Consider the following 25,411-nt stretch of genomic DNA (forward strand, 5'->3'; position numbering starts at 1 on the left):
GCACCTTCGAGGAGAGAGGTCTCATTTTGAAATCCGTTGTTGCTTTCAGTCACTTTATATGCAATCTTTGGAGTGTTCTGTTAAGAAAAAAAAAAAAAAAACTAATGGGAATTGAAAACGTTTTCAGCTCCTCTTTGGAGAGGGGGACCCTTTGCAGGCTGCTGCAGAGCGGTGGCACCTGCACAGGGGCCAGGCTGGTGCAGTGCTGGGCGCTCTCGGTGCGCGGAGCAGCTCTGGTGTTAGAGCTGAGCAGTCAGTGTTTCCTCCCTCGTTTGCTGGACCAGTTCAGGTAGGATCAGAGAGAATGGACACCATGCAGTAGTCTTTAGAGCTTGTAGAGAGGGAGAATAGTGGGAAGGGCTCTCTGATTTTTCCCTTAGCCATCACTCCCAGGGCAGCAAGCGGAAGCCTGCAGTCTCCTACTGCCCTTCAGAGACCTCTCCTTTTTTGCTGAGTCCCTATTCACTACGCTACAAGTTCTCTTGATGTTTTACTTCTACTTTCCATCCCATGCAAACCTCTTTCCCCTTTTTTGCTTTCCTGAGGCTCCAATCCCTCTTGCTGTTTTGTGATAACTGGGGTGGTCTCCTCCTCTCTCCTCCCCTCTCCTCCCCTCTCCTCCCCTCTCTCCTTTCTTCCAGTTACCCCAGTTGTCTCTACTTACTCTTCATACTCCCCTTTCTGCTGCTCCTTGTTCACCCACACCTGTTTCTCTTTTTCTCTCTTGCATGCAAGCCCTGTTCCTCTCTTCTATTCTTTCCCACCCTGTTCTTCAACGCTCTGCACCACATAGCCTGTTTTCCCGTTGCGAATCTTGCTCTGCGAGGTTTCTTACATGAAGCAGAGAAATCCTCGGTGCCTTTGCAGCCATTCCTCTCTTCCTGTTGCTGATTCTGTCCCTCCCCCTCCACCTGAATGGAGTCTAAATAATTCCATTTCTCTAAATAGCTCTTCTCCCCCTGTATGCCTGACTCTTGCCCCAAGCCAGCTCCTGCCAGGCAGGAGGGGGCTGAGCAGTGGGTTCCCTTTGGGGCAGACACCCCTGGCTGCCTTGTGCATGTGCTAGCAGGGAGGTTTTGCCATCAGCCTTTCCAGAGGGTCAGCACCCCTCCCAAAGCAGGAGCGAGCCCCACCGGAAGCCACTGCCAGAGCCTGGCATTGCCCCCAGGCTGCCTACTGAGCCGCAGTTAATATCTTCCAGGTTTGCATGTTCAGCATCGTTTCGCAAATATTACAAAAATGATTTGAATTCCAGTTCGTTTATCAACTGTCCAAACTAGATGAAAAGCAAAACTTCTCGTAGCACCCAACTGCCAAAACCTCCTGGCTAGAGACAGGTCTCCAAGACACAATCTCTCCTTAAGCCTTATATGATGAGGGAGGAAAAGAGGTGGCTGCTGTCCTGCCCCTCCCCTAAACTCCACTTTTTGGAACCTCCCTCTCACCATGAATAACTCCAGTGTCTGCCAGTGGTGCTGGGCAGAGCTTTGCCAATCATCCTCCTCAGCAGGAAGTGGACATGATTTTGATAGTGTCACTCTACCACACACGAGACGCTGAATAGCAGCAAGAAAACTGAGCAGTTTTGTTAATCTCGCTGGTGTTTGGCAACCTCTCAGCAGCAGCCACAGAGGCACTACAGCTGTCTGTCTGCAGCCCCAGGAATACAATGCTGCATTATTTTATATTCGGCAGATCATCTTTCCAATCATAAGGTCCAGAATGTTTTATATATTTACTTCTCTGTGAGGAAAGCTTCCTACTGTCACTAATCAACAGATTCTTCAAGACCCGCTGTCTGGTGTGTTACAGAGATAAATGAATTGATATTTACAAAGCATTTTGGGGTCCTAAGGTAGAAATACAAAACATCGCGTGTATGGTTTGGAAAGGGCCTCGGAATAAGTTACATGGTACAGTGTCATTCCCAGTGATGCAAGTCCAACCGCATCCTCTATCCAAATCCTCCTGAAGGCTTGCTTTTTCTTCCTCTGATGTTCACAGATGTTAACTCACATTGATTCTATTCTCCCTTCCCCAATATTATTTTGGTGGAGAAAAAGAGAATAAACATAATGCAAAAAAAGATAAGAGTGAAGCATCTTCTCACTGTGTCCCTCAGAGTGCTCTGCTTTATCTGTCTCATAAATAACACATATTTAAAATTATAGCAATACACTGGCAGTAAACCAAGAGATGTTATCCTTTAGTGTGTCCAACGCTGAGCTCTTGTTACTTGTTTCTTTCTTGTGTTTAATTAGCATTAGTACTGTGCCTATGTTGGGCAATTATGGAGCGTAAAACTTGTGCCAGGTGACTTGAAAATGTCAGTCTCCCCGTTCGGAGCATTTGCCATCCAAATGGGAGAGCTCAGCAGCAGTGAGTTTGGGTGGCAGGGCAGGCGCCAGCGGTGGCTTCCTGATAGCCAGCCATCGTCCAGGTTTCTCAGAACATACAAGAGGAGGTGGCCGAGAGGCTGCCTCAGCATGGCTGCTTCCACTGGCTGCGCAGCCCTTCCCCATCGCTGCCAGCTGCTGTATCACCTCTGCGCATCATTATTTATATTTTTCTTCTGCACCAGCCCAGTTGCCTCTCAGGGCACCTCCACCCAAAGCAGTGACTTCAGCCCTGTGGAATGACAAGTAGGTTATTCTGGAGAAGCAGCTCAAGCTGGACTGGTGGCAGTGGGAGCCAGGACGCTGTGCAGCTCGTTTTCCAGAGGTGGTTACCAAGTCCCTGGTGTTGAGCGTGTTGCTCTGCCCAGGTATGGGGCCAGGAGGTGGGATGGTGTCACTGACCCAGCTCAAGAAATGGAGTAGGTGAATGATGGTTTGGCAGAGCTAATGGGCAGAGGATGAATTTAACTCAGTGTTGAGCCGCCGGCCTTGGGATGAGCCCACGTAACAAAAGATACTATTGCAAAATATTGTTAAAACAAAGGTGTCCTGGTCCCTGTCCAGGAGGGAGCTGAGGTGTATTGGCAAGTGGAGAAGCAGTCACAAGAGAAGGGGAAGAAGGGTCAAATGCAGATGGCACAGACAGCTGTCAATACCTGGCGCTAAAATGAGTAGAGCTACAGATGCACACGGGCAATATTTGGCAACCCAGTGGCGCACACATGCCTGGGACCCCAGGGTACCCCCTTGCAATAGAAGGGCTCACAGCAGCTGCCACCAGAGGTTTTGTGCCTGCTCTGTTCCGATGTGCTAAAGACGCAAACGCGTGCCCTTTCTCAGAGCGATGCACGGCGCAGCCAGGAGAGAGAGGCTACAGCTCTCACCTGACTTGAGCTTTACAGGTGACAACCAGCGTTTCATTTGTTCCTGGCTGAGGTCCTCCAGCCCCCCAGGCCGGGTTGCCCAAGAGCAGTGGCAGAGAGCACGCGGACCTGCTCCAGAAGCCATCAGTATGTGGATGAACTCGTGTGGCAGTGGAGCGAGGCTGGAGCTTGGCACGAATCTGCCTGTCAATTTGTACGAAGGAGAAACTGCGCGGTGACCCGGGGGCCAGCCCGGCCGCCCTCCGTGGGGATCCGCGGGCGGAGGGCGCAGGCTGGGCTCTGCGTACCTGGTGCTGCGGGGGGCTCCAGCAGCGGCTCCGCTCCGGGCACCGCCGTACCCTCCGGGCACCCTCCGCTCCCCGCGGGCTGTGAGGGGGGGAATAGAGGGACCGGGGCGCCGGGAAGGCGCTTCGGGTGCAGGTGCCGGGGGTCCCCGGTGCCCGGCTCCGGGCCAGCCCCGCTCCCGCCCTGGGAGCGCCCTCGGAGGGGCCGGTCCCGGGCCCTCCCCGCGCCCGCTTTGACTCGTCCGGTGCCGGCGCCCTGAGACCCCGGGGGTGGTGGTGGGGGGGAGGATGGGGACACCGGGCCGAGGTCTCCGGGGTCCGCCGCGGCGAGCCCGAGCGCAGCGAGCCAGGCCAGGCCCACCACCCTTTGTCCGCCCGCCGCCCCGGGGCAGGTGCGGGCGCCGCGGTCAGGGACAAAGCGGCCGCCGGGCTCCCGGGCTGCTCCAGCTCCCGCCGCCCGCCGCCGCCGCGCCCGGGGCCGGGCGCACTCCCCAGGCGCGGTGCGGGCGCGGCTCCCGGTGCTCGGCCCCGGCGCCGCCGGCGGGTTTTATGCGCAGGGCGGCCGGCGGGCCGGCGGGGGTGGGAGGAGCCGGGCAGGTTGTGCCCGCCGGGCCCTCCTCCCTCGCTCCCTCCCCGCCCGGCGGAGAGGGGTCGGGGGAGGGGGCAGCATGGCCTGTCCGTCCGGCCCCTTTTCCAGCGCTCATCTGCCCCGGGAGTGCGGCGCCGCTCCTCGCAGGGAGAAGAGGTCCGAATGGAGACAGACGGCAGCCAGCCCGGCCTCGCCTCCCCGGACTCCCCGCACGACCCCTGGTACCGCCGCGGCGGCCACCCCCGCCGCTCCCCCCCGCCCCCCCACCGGTCCCGGACCCGGTCCCGGCCCCGGCCGCCCCCTCCCTCTCTCCCCCCGGCCCCCGGCCCGGGCAGGCGCGGCGGCGGCAGCGGCGGCGGTGCCGCTGCCAACATGGCCGATCCGCGCCCTCCCCTCCCCGCCCGGCCCCGCCGCCGCCACCGCCACCCCCGCGGGTCGCCGCGGCCCCCCGGCGCGGCCCCACTCACGGCTCTCTCCTTCCGCCCGCAGCAAAATGTTCATCGGGGGACTGAGCTGGCAGACCACGCAAGGTGAGCGCCGCGGCGCCCCGCACCTGCCGCCGGGGCCGGGGGTGGCGGGGCCGGGGCCGGGGCCGAGCCCGGCGGGGGCGGCGGGGCCGGGCCGGACCGGGACACCCAACGGTGGGCGCTGTGCTTGCAGAGGGCTTGCGGGAGTACTTCAGCCAGTTCGGTGAGGTGAAGGAGTGCCTGGTGATGCGGGACCCGCTGACAAAGAGATCCAGGTGAGAGGCCGGGCCCGCGCCTCCCTTCGCCCCCGCCGCGGCCCGGCCGCCACTTTAACCAACTTTCTCTCTTCTCTCCGCATCCCCTCTCCTGCCCGGGCTGCGGGGCTCAGGGGCTTTGGGTTCGTCACGTTCATGGACCAGGCTGGCGTCGACAAGGTCCTGGCCCAATCCAGACATGAACTGGACTCCAAGACGGTGAGATGACTTCTCTCATCTCAGGGGTGCATTTGCTGGCAGAGCGGCTGTGCTTGGAGCGGCTGTTGATTGCGGTGTTTGATTTCCAGTTAGAGGTTGTAAACTATCGATTCCCGATACGGATTGATCAGCCCCTTCTCTGCCCCTCTCGCCGGTGGGTAACCTTGCTGCCATCCAAGCACTGGCCTCACCGTCAGCCCTGGGGCCAGCGTCCTGGCGTGGGTCTGCAGATCCCGCTGATGGTTTTGCCCCCACCCATCGGTCGTAAGGCCCCTCTGAGGAGCGATCAGGGCCCTCTCGGAGCTGGGACACCTGAGCGCATTTGGGGCCAGGATTCACACCGGGAAACAGAGATGGCTGCGTTTGGGGAGAAGGGAGCCGCCCCTGCCCCCCATGTGCTGCCGAGCATCGCTCCCTCCCCCCAGGGGTGCTGTCACCCGCCACCCAGGCCCTGCTTCCCCCAGCCATGGTGGCCCGTGCCCTCCCCTCAGCAGAGAGCCTTCATGCTGTGTGCCTCAGAGATGTGCCCAGGTGAAGTTTTTGTAATGGTTGTGGAGGTTCAAGACTTTATTGTCTCCAAGCATGGCCAGCACCCGCCCATGTGGGCCACCACCAGCCTCTTGGAGTGGCTGCAGCTCCAGCCTTTGCCTTGCAAGTGAGGGCTGATTAGGAGCCCCGACTGGGTGAGCAGAAAGATTTCCATGGCTTCCTGGGTCAGTGGTATATCGTGCCCGGTCCTGCCTTCAAATCTATGGTGCCTGGGAGATGTGCAGGCTGTTTTGGGGGGGTGGGGGTGAGGTGTCTGAGTGGGAGGTCCCTTCTCTGTAGTTTTAGTGACTTGCCTTCCCCTGAATTCCTTTTCCTTATTGCTGCCCTGGGGTGAAGGTGAGGGTAGGGATGGGGAAGCGGCGGGGGCTATGAGGGGGTGGCATGGTGAGGGGAGGTGTTCTGGCTCCGAGCACAGGCTGCCGAGGAGCCCAAACGTGCAACTTTATTTCTCACAGCGCGTGGCTCGGGCATCCTAGCCTTTATCTCGGCAGAAGGGAGAGGGCGGGAGAGCGAGACCCCTTTTCTTAGAGTTTACGGTGTGAGTTGCAGTGAGATTTATGTCTGTTCCTGTTTAACTGCCTGGATCGCTCCCTTTGATGTGTACAGGTCCTTCCTCCCCACGGGAGCTCCCGGTTAAACCTACCCCAGCCTTCCTGGCAGAGGCTGGGTCCCCAGGACTCCCAGCCCTCCTCCTTTCAGGAGTGATGTAAAGTGAGTTTTGCTCTGGGGGAGGGTTACGGTAAAGTGTTTTGAGGAGGGCCCAGGGCTTTCTTTTTTTTTTTTCTTTCTTTTTTTTTTTTTACTAGCCTGTGTAAACACAGTGTCTGCTCAGCTAGTCCCGTCATGAGTCTGCGGGCTGGCATAGACCCCTCTTGGAAAGGCAAGTGATGGATGTCTGTTGTAGCGCTAATCCTGAAAGTGTTTTGGGGCTAGGAGCAAGCCGAAACCCACAGTCTCCATTCTTCTCCCCAAACCGCTGCTGCGGCCTGCGTGAAGCTGCTGTGCAGCCCACTGTGCGGCCCACGCGGGCAGGGAGGGACGGGCAGGGCAGGGGCGGACAGGCAGGCGGGCGCTGCAGGAGAACAGCAGGGCCTCGTGGCGCAGGGCGCATGGGGACCGGCCAGCCATTGAAATTCCCAGCTGCATCTGCTCCGCTCGCCCCGCCGGCGTGGCAGAGAGAATGGGGGCAGTTTTGTCAGGGCCCTTCCTTTGTTAGGAACTTTGATCCTCTCTCCCCTTCCTCTTTATTTTTTATATAGCACAGTTTTCAGCTGGGTCACATGTTTTGGGGTGTTTTGCCTGGTATTTGCCAGGTGAGAGGTTGGTCTTGTGGTACTGTGTGGAGCCTCCGTATGGCTTTTCCCTGCTGAACTGAAAGGCTCTGCTGTGAGTCATGGGTTAAATGACACAAACTCATCTGGATCCTAATTTAGGGCTTTATGAAACTTTGCAGGAAAAGGCCCGGTGTCCTGAAAGGCTCGGTGTCTCCTGGCAAGCAGTACTTGATAGACAGTGTCTGCCCAACTTGTTGCTTCATTGTTTTCCAATTCTTCCTACCCTAACAAGGGTTGTTGGCCCGATTCTCCGGGGGAACCTTCTGCTTTTCAGACTCCTCTTTGTAAGCTAGATAGCAGTGGCCCACGGGGTTATTTATGGAAATACTTGATATGAGAATTGGCTTTGTGGTCTCAAGGTAAAAGATCTGCGTGACTTTGTAAAGCTGCAGCTGGCCGCTTCCTTGAGCTTCTTTATGTGCTCTAGGAAGAGCAGGCTTGGCAGTGCTGGGTCGCCCTGTCGTTTCTTTGTTGCCATTACTGAGTTTTTGCTGGGTTTGTCTTTTGTGGTGGAGGGAGAGAACTGTGGCTCTCGGGCAGCGCTGACTAACAGAGCAAAGGTAGCCACAGAGGTGTGATGAATGAACAAACCCAGTCCTGAGGTCTCACGGGTCCTTCCCTGCCCTTCCCCTGTTTTGGGGCACTGATACCAGCCGGGTTGACCCAGGAGTTACATGACTTGTGCAATTAAATGGTGCCTTAGGTGGCCTGAAGAGCATTACTGAGGAGCCTGGCCGGCCTGCTTGGTACGCCTGCAAGGTCAGGGGGATTCCTTGTCCCCAGAGCCGTGTGGGGTGAAGTGGAAGCAGTTTGTGCTCAAGTGACTTCCACGCACCACAGCCTGATCCCAGGGTTTTGTTTTTTGGATACGATCTGGGCAGTTCTGAATGCTCTTACTCTTAGCAGGTTTCTATCTAGGCTTGTAAAAAGGATTCATTACGTCAGTGGGTGACACTGAAACACAACTCCTCCAGGGCTATTTGTTTTAACACTAGAAATGAGGGAATAAGGTACCAGTGCTTTTGCTTTAACTAGAAAGACTCCAGCCACTGAGGAGCGGTCCAGTTTGAGTAACTTGAGTCTGGTACTGAACTCGCTCCCCTCCGCGTGTTCCCAGGGCTGCCCCTGCAGTCGGTTGCCCCGGCCTCCCTCTACCTGCAACAATAGCTGGTTGTGCAGAAGAATTTGTGAAATGACTGCCTGCTCCCTCCAGCCAGGAGGACGCGTTATCTCTGCCCAGTTGATCACACTCAGGGTAATGAGAAAATGAGGCCGAGCTTAGCATTGCTGACTATGAAAGCATCTTCTTGGCAGGAGCTGAATGACACTGGCTGAGAAGTAAAAGACAGTAGATTATTGTTTTTGCTTATTATCTGCCATCAACCTCCTGGTCTCCTGCCGTCCCCTGTCCTTAGAATTCTCTGTGGGTGTCTGCACTAGCCAGGAAATGGTGGGGGGGGGTGTGTGTGTGTGCGCGCAGGGAGGGGAGGGAGGGTTCGGATGCCCCAGGGAGGCACCGGAGGGTATGCTAATCTGCCGGTGCTTGCAGCTTGGGGAGGGAGGTTTATTTTTGAGTTTATTTGTGCTCTTCACTTTTGCCTCTGTTTACTTACGTGCTGAGTTTATTTGTGTTGTAGACTGTGAGTCAGGATGGAGGTGGGGAAGGCAGGGAGGGGAGGTGGTGGAAGGGCATGGGGAGGCTGAACTCTGGGGCTCTGTGACAAGTGAAAGGACGTGGGACGGGAGGGCCGCCAGGCTGGAAAGCTGAACAAAGCAGTGAGAGGAGCTGGAGAAACACAGCTTCCTTTTGGGCTGTTTGAGCTGCCGGGCTGATGGGACGATGCTCTGGGCTGCACTCTCAGCTGCAGCGTGTCCAAGTGCAGGGATGAGCCAGACCTGCCTTTACCATAGGTCTTTGTAAGCTGATTTGTAGGTCTGGATCATCCCCAATGTGATGTAACTTTACAGGAGTTGCTGTAAAAATAGGCTATAAAGAAAGAGGTGGTGGCTGAGGAGGAGAGGAGGCTTCGTGGGTGCTTGGCTTGCAGCTGCATTAGTGTTGTCCCGGCTTTTGTGGTGGTGGTGGTGGTGGTGGTGTGAGGCCAATGCAGACATGCGCTCATCCATGCTGAGCCCAGCAGAATGCGTGGCACCTGGATGGCAGCACAGGGACCGGCAGCAGGTTTATAGAGAAGCTGAACAGGCACAATGGAGCGCTCAGCCTGCGGAGGGGAGGTATCGCGTCATTGTGTGCAGTGCAGCCTGGGGAGAGGGGTAGCATGCTGCCCTCCGGCCGCAGCCTCCGCAGCCTGGGGGGCTTTGGACTCCTCGGTTTAATTTGTGCCGTCCTGCCTGCTCTTTAATTTCTTCACCCTGTGTTTTGTGGGATGAAATGTTTGGCTTTTTCTGCGCTGCCCCTTTTCTGTCCTGTTACTACCCAGGTGAGCCCTGTACTTGTAGGTGGAGTGAAGAGGGAGAGCAAAAAGGCAAAAGAAAGCACTTTTAGTATGAGGCTGGTGATGCAGGGCACCGAGGGGCAGGCCAAGTGGGAGGGTGCAGCCCAGCCTGTTAATCCCAGCATGTGATGGGCTCTTGGGCGCGTCTGGCCAGCACTCAGCTGGAGACAGACCACTGCATGCTGGGACTTGTAGTCTCCCTGGATTACACCTTACTGAGCAGCCAGCTTCATTTTATGCACTTCAGGTAGATTATTTGGGTTTTTAGCAAGGTGCCACATGGGCAGAGATGGCCGTGTGCATGGAGGAAAGCCTGCATCTGTAAATAGGCAGCAAAAGTGTGTTCACCTGTTCTTCCCCACCTCTCTTTCAGATTGACCCGAAGGTAGCGTTCCCACGCCGAGCACAGCCCAAGGTAAGTACTGAGGGCAGTCCTTGCCATTCCAAAGGGTGAAATTTGTGGTGGTGGATCTTATCCCTCTGTGTAAGGTTTCCAGTGCGTGCAACAGGGTCGCTCCCTGGGGCCTGCTCAGGACTCCCTTGGAGCAGGAAATGCTGTGCTGCACCACCAGCGTGATGTGCTGCACTGTGGTACACTCCTGTCGGGCTTGCAGTGCAGCGTTGGGGGCTTGCATGGCGCTGGAGGAATGGAGAGACCCCTTGGTTATACTTTAGGATGCACTAGTTGGAGCTGGTGAAGTAAGTGTTGCCCAGGGCAAATTTTGTCTTTCCGAAGTTGCCGCCAGAGTCTGGAAGCTTCAGGCCTAAGGAGATACAGAACAGCTCCATGCTGCAATGTGGTACAGGTGGAAGGAGGGTCGAGTTGGTCTTTATCCATGAGAGGCTCTGGCATCAAAATGTGCAGTTGCAGGAACCTTCCAGGTGTGCAGCTAGAAATTTTTAACTGAGGAGCCAGCAGCAGGCTGGAGACTACCTTGATGCTTTGGGTCTCCCTTTAATTTTGCTCTTGGATGGGAGCTTTTGAGTTCAGAGTCCCAATTCCAAGTGCTGTCATGGGAGAAAGAGCTGGGGAGAAGCAGAGAGGGAAGAGGAGACTGGTGCTGGGAGGGAAGTAAGAGGGATCAGGCACTGAGAACAATTGGTGAGCAGGTATCCTGAGTAACTGGAGCCAGGAAGCACATGGTAGGAATTGGGTTAATTCCATTAAGCAGTTTGGTGACAGAAGGTGCTTTAGTGTTAGAACGGGCTGCTCTCCAAGCCAGGGAATTGCTGCGGATTAGCCCTATGCTCCTTGGGGTAATTAGGACCATGTGTTCCTCTGAGAGCAGGGGTGTAGCCAAGCAGCTAAGGGGAGGATGCAGCTGGAGAGCCGGTTCAAAGGATGTCGGTGTGCCTGGCAGCAGTGGCCCCTCTCAGGGTAGTTTTTTTTCTTCCTTGTCCCAGCTGCATGAGTGACAAGTGGCAGAGGGATCTTCTCTTTGCCATCTTGCAAAACCAAAAAAGATTTAACTGGGAGTTGACTGGGCTCCATTTAAGTGACTGGGGGAATGGGTGCAAAATGAGGCTTCCTCCATGCAAGACTGGATGCTTTGCAATTTGCAAGCTAGGAGGGCGAAGCCTGGGGAGCCTCCCTGTGCTGGCAGGCCTCCTGCCTATCTTTCTGCTCTGGGAAGCAGAGAGGGCATCTCTGGTGGAGCCTGGAGGAGGCTGGCTGTGTGAAGTGACAGGGCTGTGGGAAGAGCTGGAGGGCTGGGGAGGGGACAGTTGTGCCCTGTGCCTTCGGGGTGGTGGGAAGGTGCCAAGAGAGTAGCAGCAGGTTAGCGATGGGAGAGGCTGGTAATGTGCTGTCTGAGGAGGAGGTGGTGGCTGGGTGCTGGCAAGCACGATAGGGCGGTGCGAGGGTGAGAACATGCCTTGGGGTCTGGCGTGGGACAGACCTGCTGGCCACGTTTGGCCAGGGGGCCTCAAGGAGGTGGAAGCTTGGCTGCAGCAAAGGGGCAGGCGCTTCCCGGCAGAGGAGGGGATTCAGTGGCCTTTTGAGTCTCATTCTCTGCTCACCCTGGGTTTATTGGGTGAATTCCTGTCCTTCCCTCTTCCAGATGGTGACTCGAACGAAGAAGATATTTGTGGGTGGTCTGTCCGTGAACACTACTGTGGAGGATGTGAAACAGTATTTCGAGCAGTTTGGGAAGGTAAGTCTCTTGAGTGGTGTTGGATCAAAGCTGTTGCTTCTGGGGCAAAAAGGAGTTTTCTGAACTTCTGTGGAGGTGGGATTAGGAGCCTGCAAGTCTTCTGCATGGGGTTAGGTAGACTGAAAGTCAGTTATAGATGTTGGGTGGCTGTAATGTCTTTGTAGGGGCTACAGCCAGTGACTCCTGTCCTGTGTTGATTTGAAACAAATTGTTTGTGCTTGTTCCTGGAATTGGTTGGACCTGGGCTAAGGGAAATGATTTTCCACTTTTCCCTATCCAGAGGCCTCTTATGGCATTTTGGTCCTGCAGATTTGCAGTTTGTTTAAATGCTGGAGGAAGGTTTGTAGACACTCTTAACAGAACAGCTGTAGCATCAAACCTGTGATTTTGGCCTGTTTCTAACTCTGAGCCTTGTGATTGATAGTTTGGTAATCCTTTATTAAAATAAGCCTTTTGGTCCTGAAACTTCTCCTGCTGAGTTTTGGGCAAGCAGTGATGTTGGGTTTGGATGTTTGAAGAAAATTTGGCACTAAGGCTGTCCCTTGTGTTGGTCTGTCTCTTCTGTGCCAGCTGGCGGCTCACGGAAGGGTGGGCTTCTGTGGATTGAAGTCACTTGTATTGTGGTCTGTGAAAGCCAGGTGTACAAATTGTGATTCAGGTCTGAATCAGAGGATAGAAGGGGGCCTCGGTCTTGGCCCTTCAGTCCCCTGATAGGAGGTTGTGAGCATCCCAGGAGCAATTGCAGTTATATTAGGCTGAAGGATCCCAAGATTTTTAATGGGATTAGGAACTGAAGAGGATCATTGTGCCTAAATGCCGAATGCGGTCACCTCTGGGGCAGGACACTGTGCCTGTGTCACTGTTGTTTGGTGGTGGTGTGCATGGGTTTGCTGTTTGGGGAAGGAAGTGTTGGATTGTGTAGCTGCTGGGACCTTCCTGCCCGGCTGTGGGGGCAGAACACAGTTTGCTGGGTGGTAATCTGGCCAGGACCCTGCGATAGCATCATGGATGTGGAGGACAGTACTGCAGGAACTGTAGAGTGTGAGGGTTGAAGGCTTTGGTATTAATTGCCTTCTGAAAGATCCTGCAAAAAGGGTTATGATATGTTAAAGCACATTAATTGGTGAAAGGAAAGGGAATTTTGTAACCAGTTTTGCCATACTGTTGGAACTTTGGGGTAGAAAGTTAGGAGCAAGTGTTTGCTCAGTACCTTTATTCAGCTTCTGAAGTCAAATCTGCATGTCCTGGTATGCTATTGTGACTGCAAAGCGGGACTCCTTTGTATTTCTGCTCAGTCCTAAGAGAACGTGGCAACAGCAAAAGTGGTCAGATATCCCCATGTTTGCTAGTTGTTAGCTCTGTGTGGTTTTATCTTCTAGTAGAAATAAGCAAACTATTGCGTCCCCAAGAGCTTTTACATGGCGTCACCACTAAAGGTGGTGTTGTCCTTGTAGTCTGAAGGTTGTTAGTTTGACTTGCATGTGCTTCTGCGCTGCTGATGGATGCGTTTGATAGGAAAACAAAATGTCTTGGGCATAATCCCCTCTTAATCTTAACTGTACCTCTGTTAATTTGCAGCAGAAGCATGTCATGTACCACTCAGTTTACAAGTAGTTACAGTTGCTCTAGTTCGAGAAGTACTTTCCAGTTCTTTTGGGGTGTTACGCTGTTTTGTTCCTCTTGTTTAATGGTCATGTGCTGAAAGGTGTCCTGACGTCAGGAGACTGGCAAGAACTGGTCATGTCAGATTGTTTTCTTGGGACTGGGCAGAAGGAAGAGTTCTGCATAGCTCAGTCCAATTCATTTCCAAAGAACCAGCATCTTGGACAACATCCGGCACTGAAAATCTGCATGAGGCTGATGCAGCTGGCCTCTTGGCTCTGGGGAGTTTCCGTGGGGAGAGGTCAGGGCTGGTCAGATTGACTCTCCAGTTGTAGGGCAGTTTTCTGACTCATCTGGACATTTCAGCTGAGGAGAGACTTCTCAGAGCTCTTGTATAAAACATCTCTCCTGGCCTGTAACCATCTTCTAGGCTAAGCCTCAGATAATTCACCAAAGGCTAGGAGAACTGTTTCCTGAGAAATTCTCTCCAGTTGGTAGCTCCGTGTGGCTGATGCGCAGGATCAGTGGGAAAGCTTGCTTCAGAGGAAAGTCTCCATGGCCATCAGCTCTGGGGTTCTGAGCTCTGAATGTGCCACTCTGTGGTTTCTAGGGCTAAGAAAAGACTGCTGCCTTCCAATTTCAGATGTGAGTCACGGAGAACACGATTTTGGTACACAGGCTCTTTTGGCGTTTGTTTATGATACTCTGGGGACTCCTAGCTTTCAGAGGTCTCCTCGGATCCCTTCTTCAGAGGTATTCTTGGCACCTGACTGTGGTCTTAATCTCCTCGATTTATGGCATCTTTAAGTGAGAGGTGGTGAAGCTTCAGTTGTGTCATCCTTATCTTGGAAAGCCTCTCTGAAAAAATCTTTTCTAAGTCGTTTGGGCCAGTACTTCTTCTGGAATTGGATCGGGACTATCTGAAAAGGAGTTGTTAAGGATACGCTTTTAAAGTTGTTTCCTCAGAGGACTTATCCTCTGGGGAGACAGCTTTGTCCATGCTCCCTCTTCTTCCGAGCAGCCCCACAGTCTTCCAGGATCTGGCAGCAGAAAAATCGCTCCTCCTTCCTCCTGCCTGTCCAGGGAGGCATGGGAATGTGTAGAATCTAGAGAGGAGAGAGCAGGGAGCACCAGGTCATCCTGTCTTGATTCTGCAAGATCAAGGTACCAGGTTCCTGGGGGTGATTTTTAGTTGATCTTTGAGAATCCAGTGGCAGGCTCAGTTTGGATCTCAAGCTTCAGGGAGAGATCATGTTCTGTGTCTGAGGACAAGGGAATACAGACTGCTGAATGGGTTTTGCGTGAAGGTTTTCTTCTAGGTAACCCTCAGGCTGCAAGCCTAAGCATGTGTTAGATTTGCCACCACTTAAGGCCTTTAAATTAGCATAGATGCTTTTTGAAAAATACATTTTATTCCAGACAAAAAGCATGCACATGCTTTAGGAATTAAGAGAGGAAGTGCTATGGCCTGCAGTACAGACGAGGCCAAATTAGATTATCATGATGTTCTTTCTAGTCCAAATCTGTGAAACAAGGTAGCTAGTGTCCATGCTTCTTGGGTCAGAAACAACACCTTGTGTGCCCGTTAGCAGGAAAAAAACCTGAAGTTTGGTTGGGCCGGAGATGAAATGCTTTCCACTTTCATGAAACAAAATTCCCAAGTCTTGAGTTTTCCATTTTGCCGTTTCCACTTACTTTCGTATTTTTGCTTTGTTTTCTTTCCTTGCTGTGTCCAAAACCTTCTCTCAGCTTTGTAAAATGGAAGTGGCAAAACAAAAATGAAAATGTGTGAGGAGGAAATCCATGAGTATTACTTAGGGATAAAGGAAGAAAGGGAGAAGCTGGCACCCCACTTCTTATCAAAATGCTTGGTTTTAACAGGCACAAAAGGTGAAGCTTCAGAAAGGATCCCAAATACAGTGTGAGTTTCTCTGCTTCAAAGATCACTTTTTTTTTTCTTCCAAAACTGTGGATGCAAAATATGGGCTGCTGTTTTCCTGAGGAAGAAAATACAAAGGGTTGTTTTTTGTTTTTTTTTTTTTTTTTAGTACAGTGAGAGAGACTAAGAAGTGCTCTCAAGCTGGCTATGGTTTGTCAGGTGCAGCTGCTAGGGCTTTGAATATAGCAGGATCTCAAGGAAAAACACTTCTGGCTCCAAAACTGGAATCTCTCTGAGAGAGCAAGCTAAGGCCATGGACATGCTTTCTAAAAGAGATTTTTTTTTTCAGCTGTAGGACAGAAGTCCTGGAAAGAACTTCATTCACAGTATGTGTAGCCAAGTGTCTTGGCTTAAGTTGGGTGGTGTTGGAGATCTGTAAACTGCACAAGGAAGTATTTCAACAGCCTCTCTAGATTCAGGCTACCACCCTCACTGAAACCTGAAATAGAAAGAGAGGAAGAAGAGATCTTGCACCTACTACCTCAGGCATAGCTAGTCCTCTGTCTAGGTCAACATGTATGAGAATGCCTCAGAGGAGCTCGAGTCCCAGCTTCCTCCTTTTCTACTTCACCCTGTGGGAATATGTTGTTCTGATTATTTTTTTGGGGGAAAGGGGTTGTCTATCAGAGTATTTTCTTTGGACTATTGGGTCTCTGATCTTGTAAGCAAGGTTATTTGTTTGAAATCATAACTGAAAAAACTCAGATCATCCTTTTCAAGAGTTGGTCTGATGAGGTTTTGCAGTAGAGAAAGTCACATAAATTACAAGATAGGAGGCTCAGAACAAATAAGATCTTTTTGTCATGGAGCTTATCTAAACTGTGAGATCTTTGCCCCAGGATGTTGTTGCTAAAATTTGCATAGACTCCAAAATGATTGGACAAATTCATGGAAGGTCTTCTAAATATACAGACATCCCTTTGAGTTCAGGAAATCCCTGAATCACAAATAGCTGGAAGATGATGGGAGTATTCTGGGGTCTATTGTAATATCATTGCCTTGTCTTTATGTTCTTCCAAAAGTGTCTGTTGTTCATTGGTATCTTGGGGTGCTGTTGGGCAAGGTGGACCTCTTCTCTAACTTGGTGCAGCCAGTCCTTTGTTTGTCATTAGGAGAGAAGTCGGTCCTTTCAGAAACTAGGAATGTGGAGGTACTGGAAGAAATGGTGGCCTGGACCCAATTCAGGTGTTTGAACTCATGGTTTTCTTGTGTGCTTTAGCATTTCATGAAGCAGGAGTGCAAGACATACATTCACAATGACGTCTTTGCATGACTCACTAATCAGTTGTGGCTCCAAGAGTGCTTGAAAGGTTCTCAAAAACAGTCTGCATCTCTCCCTGGGCCTGCAGGTGATCTGTGTACGTGGATGAGTCGGTCATGAAGCTCAGCCTCTCTCTGAGGCAGATTGTGCCCGGAGAGAGATCTGCTCTCTAAAAATATCCTGGAAGCAAACAAGAAAAAAGATCTGCAGAGGTCCAAGGATGATTCTGACCTTTAGGCTGCCATCTAATACTCTGCCCAAATTCTGGACCGTTTGCTGCAGACAGGTTCTGAGATCTCACTCGGACAACAACTCTAGGCCAGTCATGACCAAGAGAAAACCGCCATATCTGAGGTGCTGGATTTGATAAGGGCTTGTGTGTCTGTCACAAATACATATTCATGTACACCTGCCAGAAAAATGGTGTGGTTGACTTGGGTTTATGAAATGAGCTTTTCCCTGCTGACTAATTGGAGAACCTTTAGATCCTGATGGGGAATTTCTTTAAAGGCTTGTTCCTGTGCTTACAGAGGGCATGATTTCTCTCACTTTGGATCAGGATAATGTTAATTAATTAATCCTTAATCTGCCACTCTCTGGAAATTTCAGGGATCAAAGCTACTTGTCAACCTGCTGTGGCTTTCCAAACTGGATTTTGGATTTTCTTCCACAGATCAGAGGGCAATTTATGCAAATTCTCACATGTAACATGGTTGCAATGAACAGATGGGGAGGGGAGGAGAAGGGGAATCTGATCACCTCTCTTGCAGCAGTAGGCAGTTTGGCTTGTGGTAACAATGCCCCTGGAACAAAGGGTCCTCTATGTTCCGCATCTGGTAGGCAGATAGCCAAAAATGCTGTAGCAGTAATGGCCATTCAGGTCTTTGGTGGTTCATTTGATATTTGCCAGGTGCCCGTGGTGCAGTGCAAGAGCAGGTAGGAATGCCTGGACAGGTTGTCCCGCTCACCTGTGGCAAGAGCAGGCTCTGTACCTTGCCCGAGTCTCATTCCCAGAGTTTTGAGTGGGATAAGAAGCATCCTCTGGGAGCTGTGCAGGCACAGCTCGCCTGCTTCAGGGAGCTGGGCTCTGGGACTGTGCGTCCTCCTCCCCAGATTGGCCAGTCCTGTTTGAGCAGCTGGGAGAACCTTGCAGGGTTGCTGATGCCCTCTCTTGACAGGATGGCCAAGTTGTGTCTAGATCCTTTTGGTTTACGTTCCCCGTGTCAAAGCTGACTTGACAGTTGTTATTCTTCTGCCTGATTTTTCTACAACTTTGTTGCCATGGTTCCCTCTAGGACCAGCCAAGCCATCTTTAGTTGCTGTTCAGGTAGAAGATGCCTGTCTCTACAAAGCCTTTGCTTGAATATTTACAACTGTCTTCAAGATCTGCCCATGTGGAAGTGCATCCAACACTTCTTATCAAACTTGTGTTAGAAATTCTATTATTATTTTTTAAATCCGCATGAGGCTGCCATTGGCTTCCTCCTCTGCAGACACCTATGACTGTCCCAGGAAGACTGAAAGATATTAGACTGGGACTAAGCCATTGAAAAAAATCAGGCCTTTTGGCCAAGGCCAGGTGGATTGTACTGCATTCTGTTTTGGTAGGAAATGCCTCATAGTTGTGCATCTGAATATTTTGCCCAGACTGAGGGCTGCTTTGGTGGAGAGTCTCTCTGAGACCTGTGACTGTCGCTTTCCTTTCCTGTCACCACCACATTGCTCTCATCAAAACCAGGTGCTGGTTTGAGAAGTGCCTGCCTCCTCCTCTCAGGGAGGTGCTGCTTGCTGCCCTCACGCAGGAGGTCTTAGTGGCAAATCCATGGAGGATTACAAGAGCTTCCTCCCCAGGGACAAACCTTTTTTCACTTTCTGAACCTGTTACCTCCACTGAGCCAAAGCCTTTCTTTTTCTTCCATTCCCATTTGGTTTTCCAAATCAAGAGTGAGTCACTGGAGACAGAACTTAGAGGAGGTGATGTTGGGCAGCTTGGGCTTAAGGCTCAGGGCTGTGGTACCTACCCCCAAACCGCCAAGTACCTGCCAAAGAAGTTGTCTCCTGTGGTAGGGTTCCTTGGGAAGGATACACCTAGAGAGCAAGAGTCACTGCTCTTGGGGACCCCATTTTTCCTTGACATTTTTGACCCTGGTAGCTCAACACAGGGAGAGACATCATTCCTTGAAATTAACAAACTTTGAACTTCTAACCTCAAATGTTGGATAACTGAAGCTTGGACCAGCAAGTTAAATTGTTCCCTGGGAGAGAGCCTTGACCACTAGGCTAAACAGTTTTCTAGTAAAGTGATCTGCTTTTCTGACTGTGTTTAAAGAATTGAAACAAATATTTATTTAAGGTTGGGGGGGAGGGAAAGAGAATGGGGAGAAAGACAATTCACCCAGCAAAAAAGCCTTTGTTGAAGTACAGTTATAGTCATAGATTATTTCTACACCCTGATAAAAAGATCAACTTAGGGGTGTTTCTGAAACTCTTAAGTACTGTTTTCCACATGCTTCTGTATCCAGTTCTTGGGTAGCTGACCTGTTTAGTCTCTGTCAACCATCGGGGACTGGCTGGAGTTGGCACCTCCATTCCTGGGTGGTCAGGACCCCCTTTCTGCCCGTTCCCAAATAGTCCTGTTCCCCCATTCGCACCATCACACCCCTGGCTTCGATCCCTGAGGCATCGCCTGCCTCAGCCCAGGCCCGCTGCCTCCCTCTGAGGGGATGAGGCAAGATGGCGCCTCTTTCCCCCCAGAAGCGGGGCGCAGTCGGTGCGAGAGGGCTCTCGCTGCGCTGCGAGCCCCTCGCGTGCGACGGCGGTGTGCCTGAGCTGGCCGGCGGGAGGGCGCGGGCGCCGGGCTAGAGCGGCCCCGGCGGTGCCCTCCCGCGGGCCACCGCGGCCGCCACGCCTGCCATGCCCGCGAGGGCGCCGCCGCTGGCGGGGCGGGCGCAGCGGGGCGGCTTTGTGCGCGGCGCTAATCCGGGCGGCAGCTGCCATTGGCGGCCGCGTTGCCGTGGCGACGGCCCCGCCGGCGGCCGCCTTTGTTGGGGCCCGGCGCGGCCCAGCCGGGAACGGCCCGGCGGCGGCGGGGGGGGGGGGCCTTGGTTCGCCACCACAATAGCCGCTCACCGGGGGCCGCCACTCAGGCCTGGTTGCGGCTGCGGGGTCGGTGCGGGCCCGGCTTATGTGGACAGGAGTCGGCCGTCCCCTCAGCGGTCAGCACTTCGTGCGAGGGGCTGGATGGGTGTTTGGGTGGTGCTGGGTCTCGGGGATCCCGGCAGGTCGGGGCAGCCGGTCCCCGACCCCTCCCCTAGCTCCATGCCGCAGGAGGCGATGGCAAGAGCTCGGAGGGATCTGGTGTGAGGCCAGACCCCCTGGGCAGGGTGCTGGAAATGGCTGCTCCCCGTGGGCACAGATGAGGCCTTTCTCCTGGCTCCCGTCTGCAGCCTGTCCCACTGGCCTTTGTAGGCCCCAGCACTGCCTCTGCCACCCCCCACGTTGCAGGGTCCTGCTTTATCAGTGTGCTGTCCGAGACCACCCAACTCATCTCACCTGTTGCCTTGGAAAGAGACAAGAAGATCCTCATGGTTTTCTTAGCAATAAAACCCACCAGTTGTACCTATAGAGTTGGGGCCCTACAGTTGATTGGGGCGAGACTATTTCACATAATATGTTATATATGCATAGACATCTATCTATCTTAGATTTAGTTCATGGCGGGAAACAGATTCCAAACAGAGTATGTGTGTTACTGCAAATATGTTGTTGCAAGATGAGCATGTTTTGGGGTGCTGGGTAGACACCTGATCTCAAAGTGCCAGGAGAAACTTAGAAAAAAGCTCAGATGGAGGAAGGCTGCAGCTCTCTTCTTGGCGTACAGGGTATGGTTGGGATGAAGCAGTTGCACGTTTTCTGGCTCTGAGTGCTCGAGTGCTGCGGGAGCGCCTGGGCTGTTGCCATGAGGTGGTTTTGTGTGTGGACGTGCACTGAGCTCTGCCACTTGCAGCTGCTACTGCTGTCCAGGCTCTGCGAAGAAGAGGTGGTTGCTGGGGCTGGTTGGCCAGAGTAAGTCGGCACCTGGGCTGTGCTCGTCCTCACTGGGTTTTTCCTTCTCGTGCCCATCTCCCATTGCTATGGGTTTGTGGGCTCCAGCTGCCTGATTTGAGGTCTTCAGGACCAGCACCACTGCCGAGTGCTGCTGAGACAGCTTTCTCCCAGTGTTTACTGGGGAGGAGGACAGCTATGTGCTCAGCCTTTCTGAGAACTAGATGGAGGAGCAGATCTAGCTTTAAAAAAGAACAAAAACAGACAGTAAAACTTCTTGAAATATTTTAAAGCCGTGTCAGGTTTCCCCCCAGCACATCACTTTTGTGCTAGCACTGTGAAGGGAAATGGTGCAGGGGCAGGAGCGAGCGACGGTGAGGAACGGCAGTGTGATGAGCTGGCTGTGTCTTGGGAAGCTGCTGAGGAGTTGCTTTGGGTCTGTGTGAAGTCTTATGTCCCCGGTGGCTCTGGCTGGAAGCCTGGCACGTTTCTCAGGTGTTTCTTGGCTTGGCCGAGGGAGGCTGAGCTGGGATGGGAACAGCACGGGCTGAGCGAGAGCCAGGTTGTCTGTTATCACCTGGATCTTGCGTGGGGTGGATGTGTTGGATGAACTCAAGGGCATCAAAGATGATCTCTGTCTGCTCGTGGTGCACTGGAAACATTAGCAAGGGCTCCTTCCTTCCTCGTGGCACTGAGATGGGTGTCCCATCTTGTCCTGGGGGGCCTGAGGCTAGGAGCCCTCTCCCTTCCCTGGCTGGGGCTGTGGGCTGTCCATGAGTGAAGCCAGTAGCTGCCTGTGCTGGGGAATGGGCAGCGCACTGCCCTCATCGGTGGGCTCTGCCAGAGACGGCAGCAATGCAGATGCTTCCCGGGGACAAGGCAAGGGAACAATCCTTCCACTGAGTCAGGGACACATGGGGCTCACTGCTTGGGGAATGGCTGTCTTGCACGGAGGAGGAGGAGGAGGAGGGCCAGGGCAGCTGCTGGCCAGAGACTGCTGCTGCCTCCCCTGAGCACTTGCATGTCCAGTTTCATAATCGGATTAAGGCAGTGGTATTAGAGAGGAGGGATGGGTCAGTGGGACAGGTTTACACTGGGGCTTACACGGAGGGGATTGGAAGTGTATTTTTTAACCCTACTGGGCCTGACCTGCAGAGTGGTGCAGATGCATCTCTGCAAGGCAACACCCGGCAGGAAGATGGGGGGGAAAAGTGGCACCAGGCGGTGATGTGCTCGCTGGGGAGGAGAGCAGCCCCAGGCCGGCTGGGGGATGGGAGCTGACCGCCCCTCCCCCCGGGAAGGCAGCCCTGCTCAGGCCTTGCAGTAAATTTGCTCTAATTACAGCCTCCAGCAGTGGGAAACCTCACTTAGAGGAAAGGCTCTGCTGGGGTGGGGGCAGGGGTGCTTCCCAGCTTTCCCAGGCAGGCTCTGTTGTCTGAGGCCTCTGCTTCCCCTGTCGCTGGGAGGCCCCTTATTCCTCTCCCCTCTCCAGCTTTGCTTTTCTCCCCCCCTTTAGTTCTCCTCTCCTTTGAGGCTGGGATTTGGGAACAATGCCTTCCCTGCTCCTTGCCCCCCGGCTGGAGCCACAGGCAAACAATTGGGGTCGCTTGCTGCTAGGGGCCAGGCCGAGGGGGCTCAGCCCGGCAACACCTGCCCCGAGCTGGTGGGGGGACCATGCTGGTTGTGGCTTGGGGCCACGCCTGGTGTGGTAGCTGGTGTGTGTGCGCACACCCTGTTTCCTTCTTGAGGATGGGAACTCTAATCTTGATCCCTTCTGATTTGGGGAGGCCCGGGAAGCTCTGTGCAAATGTGTTGGAGGATGCTTGTGGAAACAGCAATAATCTGATCTGGAGCTCTTCTCTTTCCAGGTGGATGATGCGATGCTGATGTTCGACAAGACAACCAACCGACACCGAGGTGAGAGTGGTCTTCTGGCCATAGGAGAGGGAACTGCGGAGGGTTTGCCTCCTGCCTTGCCTAGGGAGGGGTTAGTATCCCAGCAGCAGGGCATGCGGGTCGCAGCTGTTCTTTATCTTGCCTGCAGTCACCCCATCCTTTTGCATCTGCATCCTTCACCAGCGTCCCTTGCAGCACAGAGAGCTTTTGTCCAGTGTGTTTCCTGTGCTGTAAACTCGCCGAGTTGCAGATATGTGAGAGGAGGCAGCCCCCTCCCCTGCCCGCTTACCTCCACGGCTCCAGCCTGCAGTGTGTGTCTTACCTTGTCCCGAGTAATCTGAGCTCTGGGAAAGCTGACACGAGAGTCTGAAGAGTGCCTGCCTCTCACCCCTTCCTCGGCTCAGAGCCTGCTTGTGCTCCCAGGTCACCTTTTCTTACCCGAGTCTTGCTGGTGGAGTCTGGTTACAGGATGGGAGCAAGGCTGTAATATTTGTGCTGTCCAGACCTGGCCCACCCGTGGGTGTCCCTGCCCCCCACTCTCCCGGTGAGTCTTCAGACCAGTTGCCCCAGAGTGTGTCAGGGCTCGACACCAGCAAGCACTGCACCGGCTCAGAGATGTGTTGGCAACAACTTAACCTGCAAGCTGAGCTTTGGTGTCTTCTAAATCAGGGTCGGTAACAGCCCTGTGCTGGGCCACTCTCATGTCTGTTGATTGAAGCACTTCCAAGCACCTCTGCCCCCGGATCAGCAAGGGAATGCTCTCTTCCTCTCTGACTACACTGTGTGCCCTTCAGGTTTTTGCTTTTTTCTAAAGCCATTAAATCTACTCTGATTGCCTGGCCTATGATGTTGTTCCAGCTCCATCTTAAAAGGGAAGAAGTGTTAACCCCTGTTCCTCCATGGGTGCCTCCCAGTCCAATTAGTCACTAGTCCAACTAAAGGGGTGTGGGGCATTTTGGAGGGAGCAAGAAGAGCTGCTAGCCGCTGTGTCATTAGCGTGGGGCTCTGTCCAGAGTGCAGTAGGCCTGGTGGGGCCCTGGTGGGGCTCTGATGGGGCTCAGGACTGGTTTTGGCATCGGGGTTTTGCTCTTGAACTCCGGAGCTCCTCTGCTTATGGGTGTTGAGGTGAATGGCGTGAAACTACCTGGGCATAGACGGAGGAGTGTATGGAGAGAGACTTTTCTGGCAGTATGGAGAAAAAGTGGGGTTCTGGGCAGTAGATTCCTGTCTGTTTTTAAAAGTTATTTTAAAAGCACCATGGAATTGGCCAGTTCTGGAAAGCAGAAAGCTCTGTTTAATCCCAGCTTGCTTGTAAGGCAAGCTTAAAGACATCCTCCCACCTGCCTCAGTTTTCCGGAAACGGCTGCAGTCAGCTGAGAGTTTAGTCTGCCCACCCAAGCTAGTCTTTGCCAAAACTGTCAGCAAAGGGGTTGGTGAGAGAAAGGAGGTGTGAGTGTGGGCCAGGGGCCAGGAACATCCTGTCCTGTTTTGCTCCAGATACTAACCTTACTTTGGTGAAACTTTGCAAATTACTTTGCTTGTGTGTATCTGCCTTGCTCTGTTCAACTGCATTGCTGTTACTTGCCTGCTTATACGAGGCTTTATGACTGGTGACTGAAGAGGAAACATGCAGGGTGTTTCTGCTGGTGGGGTGCGTTTAGTGAGGATGGTGATGTCCTGGCAAGCAGCTGTTCGTTTCTCCACTGACTTTCTTTGTGTGAGCGTCTGTCTACTGGGATCCTCCCCAGCATTATCGGCCATGTGGTTTGCCTTGCAAATAGCAAAGTTTAAAGAAAAAAATATACTCACTTTGAGAGCAGTTGGGTTCAGAGAGCGGTGTCAAGTACAGGATGAGGCAGAAAGGGGAATCTATAAGAGAATGCTCCTGTTCTTCGTGTGCATGCAGGATTTGCTGGAGAAGGAAGATGAGCGACAGCTGGTTTAGAAAGGGCTTATTATACCATCCTAGAAGCCCGTGGCTCCTTCTCTTCTGCCAATAAAACGATGTGGGTAGCGGGTGCAAACTGCACAGAACTCTGACCTGATCGAGGAGTTTTGTGTTTTCTTCAGGTTTTGGGTTTGTCACATTTGAAAGTGAAGACATCGTGGAAAAAGTGTGTGAAATCCACTTCCATGAGATCAACAACAAAATGGTGAGTGTCCAGGCAGAACCTGGGGGAGAAGGGACAGAGACATGGGATGGAGAATGGAGCAAGGGCACAGGGGTAGGGTGTGAGGCACTTGGGTCCCAACACACTCTCTGCAGTGGGGAATCAGATTTAGTCTTTCCTGCAAAACCACAGCAGCCAGTCTGAGAAAGAAACTCACAGTGTGGAGGTAAACCAGCACAATACTGAGGTTTCAAGGAGAAGAGCTAACTGTAATGAGAAATTATCTGGTACTTGGAGGTTTCAAAGTTACACGAAACCTCTTGGTGGCCTGGGAAAGGGGCAGGTTTTACCTTTATTCAGAAGTGAGGAAAATTAGGCTTTGAGGCCCTGGTGCAGGGCCAGGCAGAGCATCAAGGCCAGCACAAGGAGGAGAAAAGCAGTAGTTTGAGCTCCCCTTTGCCTGTGGTGGCTGCCGAACGAGAGGCAAGGCTGGCAGTGTGCAGGCCAGAGGCAGGGACACTAGGGAAGGACAGTGGGACGGGCTGCTGGCAGCGGCCAGGGCTGGGATTGCCGTCGCTGTGGGCAGCCCTGCCTGGCCTGCAGCCTGGCTGCTGGCAGTGCTCAGTGCCAGCAGCAGTTGAGCCTGATCCTTACTTTCTTGTGGCAGGTGGAGTGTAAAAAAGCCCAGCCGAAGGAGGTGATGTCCCCAACGGGCTCAGCACGAGGGCGGTCCCGAGTCATGCCTTACGGGATGGATGCCTTCATGCTCGGGATCGGCATGCTGGGTAAGCCCAAGGACAGATCTCCTCCCCGGCTCCCGGTCGTGCCAGACAGGAGCTTAGAGGTTTTATTCCAAGAGCAGGCAAGGCGGTCAAGGGCAGCTCTTCCTGGTGCAAGGCCGGGGACGCTGGGAGGGGAGGGGGCGGGGGCGGCACCAGGACCCGTTTGTGATCACGACTTGCCCTCTGGTGGC

At 53.3% G+C, this 25,411-nt stretch overlaps 1 protein-coding gene and 1 long non-coding RNA gene across 5 annotated transcripts in view; one reads left to right on the forward strand and one right to left on the reverse strand.

Annotated features, from left to right (window-relative positions):
• Positions 1-1,298: 1,298 nt before the first annotated feature.
• LOC142064979 (uncharacterized) lies at positions 1,299-4,255 on the reverse strand. The gene is made up of 3 exons (XR_012663256.1): positions 3,568-4,255; positions 3,281-3,463; positions 1,299-2,628 (listed from the first exon to the last, which is right to left on the reverse strand). It is a non-coding gene; the product is annotated as an uncharacterized LOC142064979 (long non-coding RNA).
• The window catches only part of MSI1 (musashi RNA binding protein 1), a 29,056-nt gene continuing 7,772 nt past the window's right edge, over positions 4,128-25,411 (forward strand). For 3 of the 4 annotated variants that reach the window (XM_075110622.1, XM_075110624.1, XM_075110625.1), the window contains exons 1-9: positions 4,216-4,374; positions 4,643-4,683; positions 4,814-4,895; positions 5,009-5,093; positions 9,806-9,847; positions 11,493-11,585; positions 22,300-22,348; positions 24,398-24,480; positions 25,106-25,223. In XM_075110622.1, the coding sequence (XP_074966723.1) occupies positions 4,316-4,374; positions 4,643-4,683; positions 4,814-4,895; positions 5,009-5,093; positions 9,806-9,847; positions 11,493-11,585; positions 22,300-22,348; positions 24,398-24,480; positions 25,106-25,223 (652 nt within the window). In that variant the 5' untranslated portion in view covers positions 4,216-4,315. Of the gene's footprint in view, positions 4,375-4,642; positions 4,684-4,813; positions 4,896-5,008; positions 5,094-9,805; positions 9,848-11,492; positions 11,586-22,299; positions 22,349-24,397; positions 24,481-25,105; positions 25,224-25,411 lie in introns of all 4 variants that reach the window. The other variant, XM_075110623.1, reaches the window with a different exon arrangement.

The sequence above is a fragment of the Phalacrocorax aristotelis genome, chromosome 15 (assembly GCF_949628215.1).
Source record: "Phalacrocorax aristotelis chromosome 15, bGulAri2.1, whole genome shotgun sequence".
Lineage (NCBI taxonomy): Eukaryota > Metazoa > Chordata > Aves > Suliformes > Phalacrocoracidae > Phalacrocorax > Phalacrocorax aristotelis.